The sequence below is a fragment of the Phyllobates terribilis genome, unplaced genomic scaffold (genome assembly GCF_046119375.1).
Source record: "Phyllobates terribilis strain yellow unplaced genomic scaffold, ASM4611937v1 Scaffold_11__3_contigs__length_659146591, whole genome shotgun sequence".
NCBI lineage: Eukaryota > Metazoa > Chordata > Amphibia > Anura > Dendrobatidae > Phyllobates > Phyllobates terribilis.
Genome location: NW_027362771.1, coordinates 331,723,966 through 331,738,973, shown reverse-complemented (window position 1 = coordinate 331,738,973; position 15,008 = coordinate 331,723,966). Strand labels below are relative to the sequence as shown.

At 43.0% G+C, this 15,008-nt stretch overlaps 1 protein-coding gene across 1 annotated transcript in view; it reads right to left on the bottom strand.

Annotated features, from left to right (window-relative positions):
* ACSBG1 (acyl-CoA synthetase bubblegum family member 1) overlaps positions 1 to 15,008 on the bottom strand; it is an 82,389-nt gene that overhangs the window by 47,315 nt on the left and 20,066 nt on the right. The window contains exons 2-3 of the mRNA XM_073652686.1: positions 3,266 to 3,340; positions 1,475 to 1,695 (exon numbers count right to left, since the gene is read on the bottom strand). Of these exons, the coding sequence (XP_073508787.1) occupies positions 1,475 to 1,695; positions 3,266 to 3,323 (279 nt within the window). The 5' untranslated portion in view covers positions 3,324 to 3,340. The remainder of the gene's footprint in view (positions 1 to 1,474; positions 1,696 to 3,265; positions 3,341 to 15,008) is intronic.

Here is a 15,008-nt window from a genome sequence, read left to right as displayed (position 1 = left end):
TCTAAGTGGTATGTGTGGAGAAAACCAGGCACTGCTCATCACCTGCACAATACAATCCCAACAGTGAAACATGGTGGTGGCAGCATCATGCTATGGGGGTGTTTTTCAGCTGCAGGGACAGAACGACTGGTTGCAATTGAAGGAAACATGAATGCAGCCAAGTACAGAGATATCCTGGATGAAAACCTCTTCCAGAGTGCTCTGGACCTCAGACTTGACCAAAGATTCACCTTCCAACAGGACAATGACCCTAAGCATACAGCTAAAATAACAAACGAGTGGCTTCAGAACACCTCTGTGACCATTCTTGACTGTCCCAGCCAGAGCCCTGACCTAAACCCAATTGAGCATCTCTGAAGAGACCTGAAAATGGCTGTCCACCAACGTTCACCATCCAACCTGATGAAACTAGAGAGGATCTGCAAGGAAGAATGGCAGAGGATCCCCAAATCCTGGTGTGAAAAACTTGTTGCATCATTCCCAAGAAGACTCATGGCTGTACTAGCTCAAAAGGGTGCTTCTACTCAATACTGAGAAAAGGGTCTGAATACTTATGACCATGTGATATTTCAGTTTTCTTTTTTAATAAATTTGCAAAAATTTCAACATTTCTGTTTTTTTTCAGTCAAGATGGGGTGCAGAGTGTACTTTAATGAGAGAAAAAAAAATGAACTTTTTAGAATTTACCAAATGGCTGCAATGAAACAGAGTGAAAAATTTAAAGGGGTCTGAATACTTTCCGTACCCACTGTATCTCATCCCTATTTATTGTGCAATTGAATGTTATTTCTTGTTGCCTAGTAACAGACATTTATAACATGAATGTATTTCTCAATGGGTTATGGTAGGTTCAGACCACATTTTTCTTAAAAAGATTATCCAGACGTACAGTATTAATGACCTATCTATATGACAGGTTTTCAATAGCAGATTGGTGGGGTCTGGTACCCGATACCCCCGCCCATCAGCTATTTTTTGCTGAGCGCAGCTCCGATCAAAGTGTAGCACAGCTCCTATTCTTTTGCATACACGCTGTGCTGCAGTAGCCAGCAATGGCCAGAGGCAGTAACAATACTTTGATCAGAGCAGCGCTTGGAAGCTGCGTTGAAAGTGTTTACATCTGGCCAGTACCAGACCAAAAAACAGCTGATCGGTGGGGACGTCTGATATCAGACCCCAACTTATCTGCTATTGATGACCTATCATGAAAATAGGTCATCAATACCGTATGCCCAGACAACCCCTTTAATAAAAGGTACTTTTTATTGTATCAAATTTTACATTAAAACAGAAAGCAACTGGACAAAATGGACACAGGCTCCTTTTTTTTGTCCAATCGATAACCACGATACAAACGGATCCCATTTTTGCACAAGAGAATACTTTGCAGTTGTATTCAGCAGGAGAGGCGTCATATTCCAAAGATACCTTTTTTCTGATCTTGAAAGAAAAACAGCACTTGTAATAGTCTCACCTTCAGAAATGCCTTGGCAGATTGACGGCATAGCTGATAATATTCCTTGAACGTAATATGTTCCCACAGGCCATCCTTCTTACTTGAAAGTGCATTGAGAGAGCCATATTTATCAACGCAGCCCAAGAACATTTCATGCACAGTTACAGGTGTCTGAGGACAGGAGGAGTCAATTCGAAGTCGAACTGACCCATCGGCTACTGTGGTCCATAATTTCTCTTCTGCACATAATGAAACATAATATGATAAAATAATAGGGTAAAAGCATGGTTGAAATGATCTGCATATAAACAAAATAACATGTACATATAAAATGAAAACAAAGTATTAAAGTGTTATTCCCTAAAAAATCAAGGTATCCCCTATCCAGCTTCCTGATCACTGGGGATCCCACTGCCCCATCCTGAATAGAGCAGAGGTGCGTATATGCGTCCTCTAAATTTTTTTCATGTGCTGATTCAGTCCGTGAAAAAAAACAAGAATCGGAATACATATTTGTCTTCTACATGCCTCATAAAGAGTGATACACGAAAAAGAAACAAGGTGCGGTGAATTTAGTGCTAGATATTGCCAATATTATTATGTTAATTTTCAGTCTACCGCTTCTGTAGTTCGAGCAGTTTGACCTTTGTACTTATAACTAATTACTTGACAGAACTGCTTGTTATCTCTGATAACATATGTACTTTAAAGGAGTTTTTCGACTTTATATAAATAAAGCTTAAAGGTGTAGAATAGTAAGAAGAGGGTATCGCATATCCACAGAAAAGGTAATAACTTCTACATCAATTACAGACCATCTACTGATTTTCAACACCTGTGCTTGCTGTCTGTGACTGAAAGGCCGGGGTCACACGAGTGTTGTTTCTCTCATGCGAGACATTCGGCTTCATTATGGTAATGACATTTGACTTAAACACTGTCAGAGTTTGAGCTGAGTGTCATCTTAGTGTGATCCAGTTCTCTCGCATGAGAGAATCGTATCACAGGTGTGGAGAAGACGGAGAATTTAATTTCTCCATCATCTCCATTGTCTGAGTCCGTGGATGTCAGACTGCACCTGGATGACATGCGAGTACAGTCCGATGTTTTCCATGCACCCATAGACTTGAATGGGTGCAGGCGATTCAATATGCGGAGCCTCTGACAGCATGCTGCCATTTTTTTCTCATGCCAAATCAGCATGGAAAAAAAGCAGATCTGCACTGCCCCATAGTATAACATTGGGCCGAGTGCTATGTGATAAAACATTGGATAGCACTTGTCTGAGATATACGCTCATGTGAGTGAGCCCGAAGCCTAGCTCTGTCACACAGACAGGTGCCCTGCTTGTTGTATTAAGGCTTTCTATAATAAGCAGCCATAGATCTGTCTCAATTAAAAAAAAATAAATCCGGGCTGTAATCACATCTACTTGATCTGATGTCCTACTCGCACATTCACAGGCTGAGAGGAGCATCAACCAAGTAGAAGGGGTGATAATTACACAGCAGACACTGAGTAAGCGTTACCGTACAGATTACACAGCAGACTCTGAGTAAGCGTTACCGTACAGATTACACAGCAGACTCTGAGTAAGCGTTACCGTACAGATTACACAGCAGACTCTGAGTAAGCGTTACCGTACAGATTCTAAATTTCCGAGATATTTGTATGACTCTGCCATCTAAACCAATTAGACGTTTATTTGCCTCTGCGATTTTATTGAAAAACAGTAATTAGATACAGACAACAGTTAAGATTTAGGCATACTCCCACTATTTCTATTGCAGCTGCTATTATTGTATTCACCTTTAAGATAAATTGCGCTGGAAACTTCCAGGATTGCTTCAGCAACGGGCGAGTTCATGGCCCTTAAGATCCAATCTGCGGATTATACCAAGGAAATAATTACAAGAAATGGAGGAAATGAAATGATTTATGGGTTACATACTGTATATTACATTGATTTATCATACACACAAATATGAATAGTCCATATATCCTACTTGGGCATATGCAAATTATAGAGAGTGGATCCACTGCTTAGATCTTTCCTCAATAATCCAGGCTGAAGATTACCTGTACTGACCGCCTCCTAGTACTGAATGAACGGCCATTTGGTTGCTGGCTGCCTTATATTACTACATTTCCACTGAAGGGTCAGGCCCACACTGCTTTCCCTTAGCAAAATAAACAGTTCCCTTGGGGTGCCAGGTGTGGGACCACAAGGACGATCATTTGATTGCACTGGAGATCACATTTTTAAAGCTCTTATAGAAAATAGAAGAATAGTAGAACAATGACGCCATTAGTTATAGTAAATAATTAGCACTAATTATCAGTAGTGAAATAAAAAAAGTTGTTAGAAAAATATGATAAAGGAGAAAATAATGATATAAGTAATGACTATGAAATTCTAATAATTAAAGGATGCTTATAAAGAATAATTACATTTAATATCATATCAAAAAGACCAAAAACTTAACTTGTTTAAAAATATTTGACATCTCTAAGTTTCCATTCTGCTTAGACAACCCCTCTTCAGTAAATACATTTGATATCTTGGGGCAGAGCCCTGGTACAAAAATGTCACTTTTCCCATAGGTCTAAGTTCAATTGGTGTTGGGCACCTTCCATACAGTATATCCTGTGCATTATGTATTCAGCTGTTAAAGATCTGCCAGTAGTGTCAACCCTCCTAAATTGTCTATATGCGCATGTAAGTTAAAGAAAATGGAATAAAATGGTACCTTTATAGCTGCGGTCTGATGTCTTCTTTCAGATAAATCCACATTTTGTTTAATAAGTAAATTAGCTGTTAAGATCTATGGGCGTGGCACAGATCTCACCATGAATCTGCCTCCAGAGCTTATTTTAAATGAAATAGGTAGTTACCAGTGTGAGACATGTAGGTCGGCAGAGCAGGTTCTCAGTCATTACATGTCTCACACTGATAACATCCCCATTCATTGAAATTAGCTCTGTAGGAGGATTCTCATGCACATCTATGTCCAGCTCATAGATCTTAACAGCTAATTTACATATTAAAAAAATGTGGATATCCCTGGAATAAGACACCGAATCACAGATATTATAGGGCCATTTATTTAATTTAATATGGCTTAGGAGGGTTGATCCTACTGACAGATTTGGATCAAACATATGGGAAAATTAGAGAAATGATTGACAATTGCTACCTGTATTGCTGATAACATAATCTCATGGATTATATGAGGTGTGTGTGTGTGTATGATAACGAGATTCATATAAAAATTACTTTACAAGTTATGCTGCAAAGATATGACATATGCAGCATAAGTAAAAGGTAAGCAGTCGTTTCAGGGCCATAGGACATTTCAAGGCCTAGCTATTGGTTACTTTCATGTACTGGTTACTGACAATATGTTTTCTCCTGACTTGTGTTCTTCTATGAGCACTGCACCTTATCACTCTGTTCCCACAAAGAAGTAGAAGAAAAAAGTCAACAGTATTGTTTGTCTTAGTTAAGACCTTGGCATTAAGGCTATGTGCCCATGATGCAGAAATGAAGCAGAAAATTTCTGCAGCATTTCTGCATCTCCCTGGCAGAAAAAACGCATGCAGATTGTGCATGCGTTTTTCCTGCAGAATACATGCGGATCCACATGCGGGTTCACATGCGTTTCCGCATGCAGATTGACAAGCACTTTCCAGGCGATAGCATCACTTGGAAAGTGCTTGACAACTAGGTCACACTGTATAAATCCATGCAAACGGCATGGATTTATACAGTGTGAACCGTAAAAATTAAAACAAATAAAGCTATACTCACCCCCGAGGCCCCGGCGTGGCTGCAGCGCTGCTTCCTGGCTGGTTCCCGGCTGCCGGCATATCGCGAGACAGAGCGGTGAAGGGCCTGCGGTCACATGACTGTGATGTCACCGAAGGTCCTTCAGCGCTGCTGGCATTCAGAGAGAAGACGCCGGACAGGTGAGTATAAACTTTATTTGTTATTTTATTCTTTTTTTACAGGTACAATGGTACCCAGGTCTGGATGAGAGTCTCCTCTCCTCCAGAACTGGGTACCATCCGCACATAGAGACGCATAGAAGCCGCTTGTAAAAATGTACAGTCGCGGTTTCTGTGCGTCTCAATGCAAGTCAATGGCGGGAGTTCCGCTGCACTTCCGCAAAATTAAATGACATGCTGCGGATTTTTGTACGCAGCATAAACGCTGCGGAAAAATCCGCAGCATGTGCATAGAACATGCGGAATCCCCTTGGGGACCATGGGGTGCGGATTACCTAGCGTTTCACAAGCGTTTCCGCTGCGGAAATTCCGCAGCATAAACGCTTGAAAAACGCTACGTGGGCACCCAGCCTTATTCTTTCTGAATCCTTGAACAAAGCAATAAAGAATGCATCTCTCTAACCTTGATTGTTCTTTTTTTTAATGGAAGACAAATTGGATTTCATTTCTAAATGGAGATTTTTTTTACATATTTTTCTTTTAGATTATTAGTTTTCTAAAATAAAATTAGTTTTGTAATATATATATAAAAAGTGCTTGGACAGCATTCTAGTACCATCACCCAGATAGCACTCATGTTATTTTACCTGCCTTTTCCTCCCACTACAGAAGATTAGAAGTTGAACCTTGGAAAGGAAATGGAAAATCAAAATTGAACCCCACTGAGAAAAATGGTTTTGACATGAGCACCACTTTTTCTAACATAGCAACAGTTTTGTGTGTGTAAAAACAGGCCATAGCCTGAAATGGGTTGTTCAGGCCTGTAATGAAAGTCTGCAGTCACTTTATGTGACTGCAAACTTCTGATCATCACAGTGTGCACATGTAAGGAGATGGACATATTGCCCTGTTACCCCTTGAAGACATCAGTGCTGTGTACAATGTAAAGTGTAATGTGTATAATGTCTTGGGGTATCGTGAGGGTGATGTGTAATGTGAATTGTGTTGTGATTCATTGTAGTGTTTTGTACTGTACTGTTAGGAAGCTGATTTCTGCTCAGCAACAGACAGTTAGTAGGGTAAGACATAATTAAGTAGGTATGCTTTTATGCAGTGATCACCCAATATAAACAATACATCAATCCATATAAATAAGTTTTATTTTAAATATAAACAACTTCACAATACAGTTAATTAAAACATAAGTAAAAGTTGTTATTTATAGTGGAGTCACCCACTGTTAGAACATCCATCTACTGAAAACCATCCCCTGAAAAACATAACCACAATAAGTCAGATAATAGAAAAATAGGACTCTCACAAAGGCTGTCCCTGGTGATCAATATTGCACATTGGTACATTAATTGTAGCCACTCACCACCATCAATGTTGTTCACAAAGATCCCAAATACAAATCACGTGAGTGCAGGACTTAATAAGTCATAAATAACAGACCACACATGTATAGGGCATTAGTCTGATAGAACACAGATAGCCAACCACAAAAATACAAGGCAAGTCACATGGGTCACATATGGCAAATTTCTATGGAAAGCAATATCTGAACCATAATATCCGCCCCATTCATGCTAGTACTGCCCCTGTTGTACCTAATAGTAATAGGGTCAATATTTCCCAAATGCGGAGGAGCCTGGACAGGGATGGAGTAGATGGGCAATCAATACCCAACGCGTGTCGCCACCCACGGTGGCTTCATCAGGGGTGTAATGAGCACAGATTGCGACGCTGTAATATATACTAAAGTATACAGGAGCCTAATTACCGGTACATCAGCTGCTTCACCTGCTCGAAATCACAGGACGCTGAAGCAGAGGCATGACCTCCGACCTGGAAGTATTCCAGACCACACATGCACAGATAACCACTCTCGGTATACTGGAGAGGGCACCATGGAAACCGCGACGCTGACAGGCTGTAAGCCTGCATGTGTTTCGTGAAGTGGACAGAGCTGTGTGAGGAGGAGCCATTAGGCTCCTGTTTACTTTAGTATATATTACAGCGTCGCAATCTGTGCTCATAACACCCCTGATGAAGCCACCGTGGGTGGCGACACGCGTTGGGTATTGACTTATTAAGTCCTGCACTCACGTGATTTGTTTTTGGGATCTTTGTGAACAACATTGTTGGTGGTGAGTGGCTACAATTAATGTACCAATGTGCAATATTGATCACCAGGGACAGCCTTTGTGAGAGTCCTATTTTTCTATTATCTGACTTATTGTGATTATGTTGTTTAAGGGATGGTTTTCAGTAGATGGATGTTCTAACAGTGGGTGACTCCACTATAAATAACAACTTTTACTTATGTTTTAATTACAGTGCTGGCCAAAAGTATTGGCACCCCTGCAATTCTGTCAGATAATACTCAGTTTCTTCCTGAAAATGATTGCAATCACAAATTCTTTGGTATTATTCTCTTCATTTAATTTGCTTGCAAGGAAAAAACACAAAAGAGAATGAAGCAAAAATCAAATCATTGATCATTTCACACAAAACTCCAAAAAAGGGCCGGGCAAAAGTATTGGCACCCTCAGCCTAATACTTGGTTGCACAACCTTTAGCCAAAATAACTGCGAACAACCGCTTCCGGTAACCATCAATGAGTTTCTTACAATGCTCTGCTGGAATTGTAGACCATTCTTCTTTGGCAAACTGCTCCAGGTCCCTGATATTTGAAGGGTGTCTTCTCCAAACTGCCATTTTGAGATCTCTCCACAGGTGTTCTATAGGATTTAGGTCTGGACTCATTGCTGGCCACCTTAGAAGTCTCCAGTGCTTTCTCTAAAACCATTTTATAGTGCTTTTGGAAGTGTGTTTTGGGTCATTGTCCTGCTGGAAGACCCATGACCTCAGAGGGAGACCCAGGTTTCTCACACTGGGCCCTACATTATGCTGCAAAATTTGTTGGTAGTCTTCAGACTTCATAATGCCATGCACACGGTCAAGCAGTCCAGTGCCAGAGGCAGCAAAGCAACTCCAAAACATCAGGGAACCTCCGCCATGTTTGACTGTAGGGACCATGTTCTTTTCTTTGAATGCCTCTTTTTTTTTCCTGTACACTCTTTGTTGATGCTTTTTCCCAAAAAGCTCTACTTTTGCCTCATCTGACCAGAGAACATTCTTCCAAAACGTTTTAGGCTTTCTCAGGTAAGTTTTGGCAAACTCCAGCCTGGCTTTTTTATGTCTCGGGGTAAGAAGTGGGGTCTTCCTGGTTATCCTACCATACAGTCCCTTTTAATTCAGACGTCGACGGATAGTGCGGGTTGACACTGTTGTACCCTCGGACTGCAGGGCAGCTTGAACTTGTTTGGATGTTAGTTGAGGTTCTTTATCCACCATCCGCACAATCTTGCGTTGAAATCTCTCGTCAATTTTTCTTTTCTCTACACATCTAGGGAGGTTAGCCACAGTGCCATGGGCTTTAAACTTCTTGATGACACTGCGCACGGAAGACACAGGAACATTCAGGTCTTTGGAGATGGACTTGTAGCCTTGAGATTGCTCATGCTTCCTCACAATTTGGTTTCTCAAGTCCTCAGACAGTTCTTTTGTCTTCTTTCTTTTCTCCATGCTCAATGTGGTACACACAAGGACACAGGACAGAGGTTGAGTCAACTTTAATCTATGTTAACTGGCTGCAAGTGTGATTTAGTTATTGCCAACACCTGTTAGGTGCCACAGGTAAGTTAGAGGTGCTGTTAATTACACGAATTAGAGAAGCATCACATGATTTTTCAAAGGGTGACAATACTTTTGTCCACCCCCTTTTTTAGGTTTGGTGTGGAATTATATCCAATTTGGCTTTAGGACAATTCTTTTTGTGTTTTTTTTCATTGAAGACAAATTAATTGAAGAGAATAATACCAAAGAATTTGTGATTGCAATCATTTTCAGGAAGAAACTGAGTATTATCTGACAGAATTGCAGGGGTGCCAATACTTTTGGCCAGCACTGTAACTGTATTGTGACGTTGTTTATATTTAAAATAAAACTTATTTATATGGATTGATGTATTGTTTATATTGGGTGATCACTGCATAAAAGCATACCTCTTTTCCTTTTTTCTGGTTCATGTTTAATTTTTGGTGTGCTGCATGTTGATCCCACATTGATTTGATGGTGCCCTCCATAGCTTGAAGTTTGTGTAAGACATAATTAAGTGTTGGGACTAGCCCAGAGGGTGAGGGGCTATGTAGCAGAATCAGAGAGGACTTCCTGGTAGTGACTGAGACATGGCCTAACTTGTAGCTAGAGCAAAAATTTGCCTGAGTGATCAGCAAGGCTGCATGCAGTGGGTATTCACTAGCAAGAGCGTAAGGAGATCGGGACAGAGATAGCGTGATCCTGAGTAACAGACTGAGACAGAGAGAGAGTAACAGAGACACAGAGAGAAGGACAGTGCTAGCTCAGAGGACTGACCAGAGAGCAGAGTGACCAAATGAGAAGAGTCCAGAGAAGGTACACCTAGCAGCATGGTCCTGAGTAGCTTACAGCTCTTAAAGTTAATGGTCCAGGATGGAATAGAACGTGAGACGAAGTGAGTGCCCCGGGTGGGAGTTTACTAAAAATCAGAGCGCTTGAAGCTGAGCCCGGCCATATTGGCAAACCCTCTCCTCTATGAGGAGAATCAGATGCGGAAAGAGGAAATGACTTTCAAGGACTGTACTGATGTGGTAAGCCAGATGGTGGTGAAGGGAAGGAGATCAGTGGAGGCAGGAATGTGTGAGGCCAAGGAAGTAATGAGACTGTGTAATGAAATGCTCTGTATTAATGAAGAAAAGTGCGAGAAGTTGTGTACCCGCTATCCTGTATTTATACAGTATTTGCCATGTAATGGCTGTTTAGTAAAGTATCGCTTGTTAAGAACTGGTGGTCTCCTTTCATGAACTGGTTAACATCTGGTCCTGCGGTCTGCACAGGCGTCGCACCCTCACAGCACAAGTCCCCACACCCAGCCAGGAACCCCACTTTTATGTAAAGTGCCGGGAGCGGGAGATGAGTACTTCGCCAACGACTACCGTGAGGATTCCCCAGTATCGGTGGCCGCAGTGGCTTGTCATGTGACCGCAAGTATACATTCCAAGTAGAGCAAGGCCGTGCACGTCTGGTCGACACGTGACCGCATGTATGCAAATCGCATACTTGCAGTCACATGACAGTGTTGCGCCCCTGAGGGTTCAGTCGCCACAGAGATACTGCACCTCACCCAGAGGTGTAGTGTCTCCTTCTCTCAGATAAGGAGGGAGTGCTGCCCGGCACCCCAACACCCGCATTCACCCGCCGGCTGGAAGGGCAAGATGCATTGTGTTTTCCTGCTGAGCCCTGCCCCTGGCTGGAGTGGGGAGAACCAAAGGTAGGGGGGAACCAGTAGTGGGTGTGGTTGGAGGAAGTAGAGTAGGGGAGCACCATAGTAGGAGGTATATAAAGGGAAGCCATCTTAGGGTGGCAGATCAGTGAGTGAGGACAGTCAGTCAGGGAGCAGAGTCTCGTTAGGAGCTCTGCTCCACAAGTGGGGCCTAGTGATAGAGGCCCAGGAGGGGAGCAGAGGAGGAAGGCTCCGTTCTATAGAAAGGATCCCAGGGGGTACGGCGAGTGCAGGACGGCACCCGTACGCCGCGTATCTGCCAGGTGTCAGAGGGATCAGGCCGCAAGAAGGGGACCGGCCCCTGGACCAGCCGTGTTACTCCAGGTCTCGGCTGGAAAAACCGGAGGCTTCTGACTTTTATGGTGCAGTTGCCACAGCCTTATCTTAGTCACCGTGAGGGTCAAGTAGGTCCGGTAACTCCAGGTTGCCCAGAGGGACTTCAGAGCACCCGATCGGGACTGTGAGTGGGGAAGCGCAGGGCAGGAGGGAGAAGACCCAGCGTGAGAAGTTGGTCTAGCAAGGAACATAAGGAAAGCGGGGTTCCGTCAAGCACTCCTGACACATCTGAGGAAGAGCTGAACCCCCGGTCTGGTGAACGCAGTGTGACGTGGGAGGCTGACACCCGTACAGTGTACCTGTGGAACTTACACAAGAACTGTGAGTAAAGCTCGGATGACTGCACTGCACTGCCTCAGTCAATCATTTCAGCTGTACCATCTCTTCCTCTGCACTACAACGCCCAGCATCACCACCATCTGCACCTACACTGCCCCAGGGGCCCGCTCCGCCTGTGGGGAGCAGAAACATCCCAGCTGCCATCCCATCACCCCCGGCGGTCTTTCTAGCAAAGTTCCAATCCCCTTTTTCAAGAGTGACCCCAGGGTACGGGCCCGGGAGTCGACCACCGCGACATCCCCAAACCAGGTAAAGGCCTGGGTACCGAGTCGTCCCCATCCCCTGGGTGCGTCAACAGCTCCCGGAGAATCTTGACAACGTGGGTTGCAAACTTTCGCCATGAGCCTGAGCAATCCGTTTAAGGTTCCATGGAATGTGGTTGATTTTCCATTAAGAACTGCTTACTTGCCATTGTTCAGCAAGATGCACAATATTCTCCAACACATAGCCAACCTGAGGAATGTATTGCATGGTAAACTAATCCTTCTGGCTTTTTGCTCAGTGGTTCACCAGGTTTCATCGATTTGCATCAATAACTGCACACACGGACATTTTGTAGTTAGTATCTATATGCAGACCTGCTGTCAGTTTAAGGGCTCATGCAGGCAAGTGTATAAATCGGACATGTGTTTTCTAATTTTTAATTGGAATCAGATAGCACACGGACAGCACACGATTTTCTTCTCGGTCCGACTATATGTGAGAACAAAATCGCAGCATGCACTACATTCTTCCGAATCTTGGATGAGACTGACACATTCAAGTCTATGGCTGCATAAAAAAAAATGGATCCAATACAAAACATCCGATTTTTACGGATATATTTCTATTGTAAATCTAGGAAACTGTATTGCATCATGTACATTTTTAATGTTGTATGAAAAGGGACTGCACACGAATGTCACATCGATATCACACAGATGTAAAAAAGAGACACATGGATGGCACACGGCTGAAAATCGGATGTAAATTAGAGAAAAATTATCCAGTTTTCTGGATGAAACTCAGGAGATTTCTCAAACTCTCGTTTGCAGCCATCCTAATTCCAACACCATACACTAGATGACATCTACTCTGAGCACAGTATTGTCTCAGATGTAGACCCACTGGGTTGCAATGTATTTGCCTTTGGACTGAACCCAGGAGCAGATCTTTATTTTTTTTAAAAAAAATTATTAATCTTGCAATATTTGCTTTGGTCGCTTGGATTTTTTTAGACTCATCCTTCCTGACTTTTTAGGAAGAATTTACAACAAATATCCCTATCATTAGAGGCAAGATTACAATGACAGGAAACACCTCTATACACTACTGATAACGTTCACCAATCACAGTAGGTGATGTCACAGCTGACCCTGCTCTTCTTCCCTTCACAATGACTTTTACATAGGCTCATTAGATGCTTCAATACAAAAACAGGGTCAGAGTCTGACCATTGCAACTAACGTACATGTGATATTTCCTGAAACAATAGGAAGTTAGAGTCTAAAAAAGCCCCGGCGGCTGGGGGCAGAGTGTGATATGTTTTAAAAAATTAAAACATTACAAAATGTAAAAAAATAAACTTAACACAAAAACCTGATTTAAACACTTGGTCATTCTCTGATGATGGCTTCCCTTTATGAGGGAACCAGACTGTATGCCAATTAATGCCCAAGTCGCTCCACCAGGAATTGTTAACAGCTGTTGTGAAAATTAGAAATAGACACCAGGATGCAGTCCAAAATCGTCTGGCAGAAATCAGATCTAATAGGCCGAGGTCAGAGCTGAGTTCATGCATAGCTGTATAACAGAAGGATGGTTGGGAGAGGCTGTACACAGGTAGACATGTTTAAAAGACAAGATTGGTTAAATGCCAGGGCTAAAAAGCAGGAGAATGCCCGAGCTGCCCTTGATACCTAAAGGACTTTATTGCTCAGGTATAGAAAGAACAGTCCTAATGAAGCCTGTGCCAGTTGGACATTGCCTGAATAAAAGGGTGGATCATGCCATGTGAGGATGTCATGTGATTTTGGGAGGGAGTGATAAGGCCTAGAAGGAAGACGTATCGCTTCTGTAAAAAATAAGTCCTGGAAAAATATCTCAAAAGAGGAACTTTATGCATATATTGGACTTTTACTGCTGGCAGGGAGTCAAAAATCGTATTATGTTCCAATCAGAGAATTATTTCTGGACCCACTTTCTGATCCACACTATAAAGCGACAATGGCAGTGGACAGATATGAGGAAATTAGAAGAAACATTCAATTTGATGATAAGAGAACTCGTGCAGCAAGGTTCCAAACAGACAAATTAGCCCCTATCAGTTATATCTGGAACATATTTATCAAAAATTGCACCAAACTTTACAATCCTGGTACTAATGTTACAGTAGATGAGCAGCTTGTACCCTTCAGAGGACGTTGCAAGTTCATACAAAACATGCCCAGTAAACCAGCCAAGTATGGAATAAAAATCTTCTGGATGTGTGATTCTGCATATTATTATGGCATAAATGGGCTTATCTACTGTGGCAAAGAAGTTGATGCACCAGTACAGAAAGATCTAGGGTCTGAGATTGTGAAAACACTAGCTGTACCAATATACAATTCAGGTAGAAACATTACCATGGACAATTATTTTACCAATGTTGCACTTGGCAATTTTCTGCTTGAAAAAGCTGTTACACTTGTTGGTACTATGAAGCCAAACCGACGAGAAATTCCTCAAGCAATGAAACACAATTCACAGCAAGCACTTTATGAGAGTGTCTATGGTTTCAACAACAAAGTGACACTGGTATCTTACAAAGCGAAGAAGGAGAAATCCGTTACATTACTTAGTACCATGCATTATGATTGCAGTATTGACTGCAATGACAGGAAATTGAAACAAGAAATCATCCTGTATTACAATAAAACTAAAGGAGGTGTAGACAAAATGGATGAAATGGTCGGAGAATATTCATGCAAGAGGCAAACAAGACGTTGGTGTAGTGTCGGCGTCCCTGCCTCCTGCTAGGCAGGGACGCTGTTCCCCTCACCTCTCCGCTCCGTGCCCGGCGTCTTCCTCTCGCTCTTCTGGCAGCGCGTGCTGCTTCCCGGCCACTGTGCTTAGGGCGCGCGCGCGCTCCCCCTCTCTTAAAGGGGCCGCGTGCGCCGTCCTAAGGAGTCCCCGGCCAATGGCCGGAGGACCTCACCATATATAAGGCACCTCCTCCAAAATGGAGGTGCCCGAGCAATGTTGTTGCATAGCCTATCACTCTACTTCAGCCCTCAGGTCCCGTTACCAGATACCTGCCAGTTACCTGCCAGTTACTTGCCAGATTCCTGCTTGATACCTGCCTGATTCTTGTCTATCTGCTTACATTCCCGCGGTCCGACAGTCTGCCTACCAGCCCTGCCAGTCTGTCTATGGATCTGTTTGCCCGCTCACCTGGGAGCGCTCATCTGCTACCTGCCTGCTAGCCTACCTGGAGGCTCTGCCGTCACGTGCTGTGACCACCTGCCTGTCCAGAGACTCTTACCTGCTCACCTGGAAGCGTCCGCCTGCTACCTGCCTGCT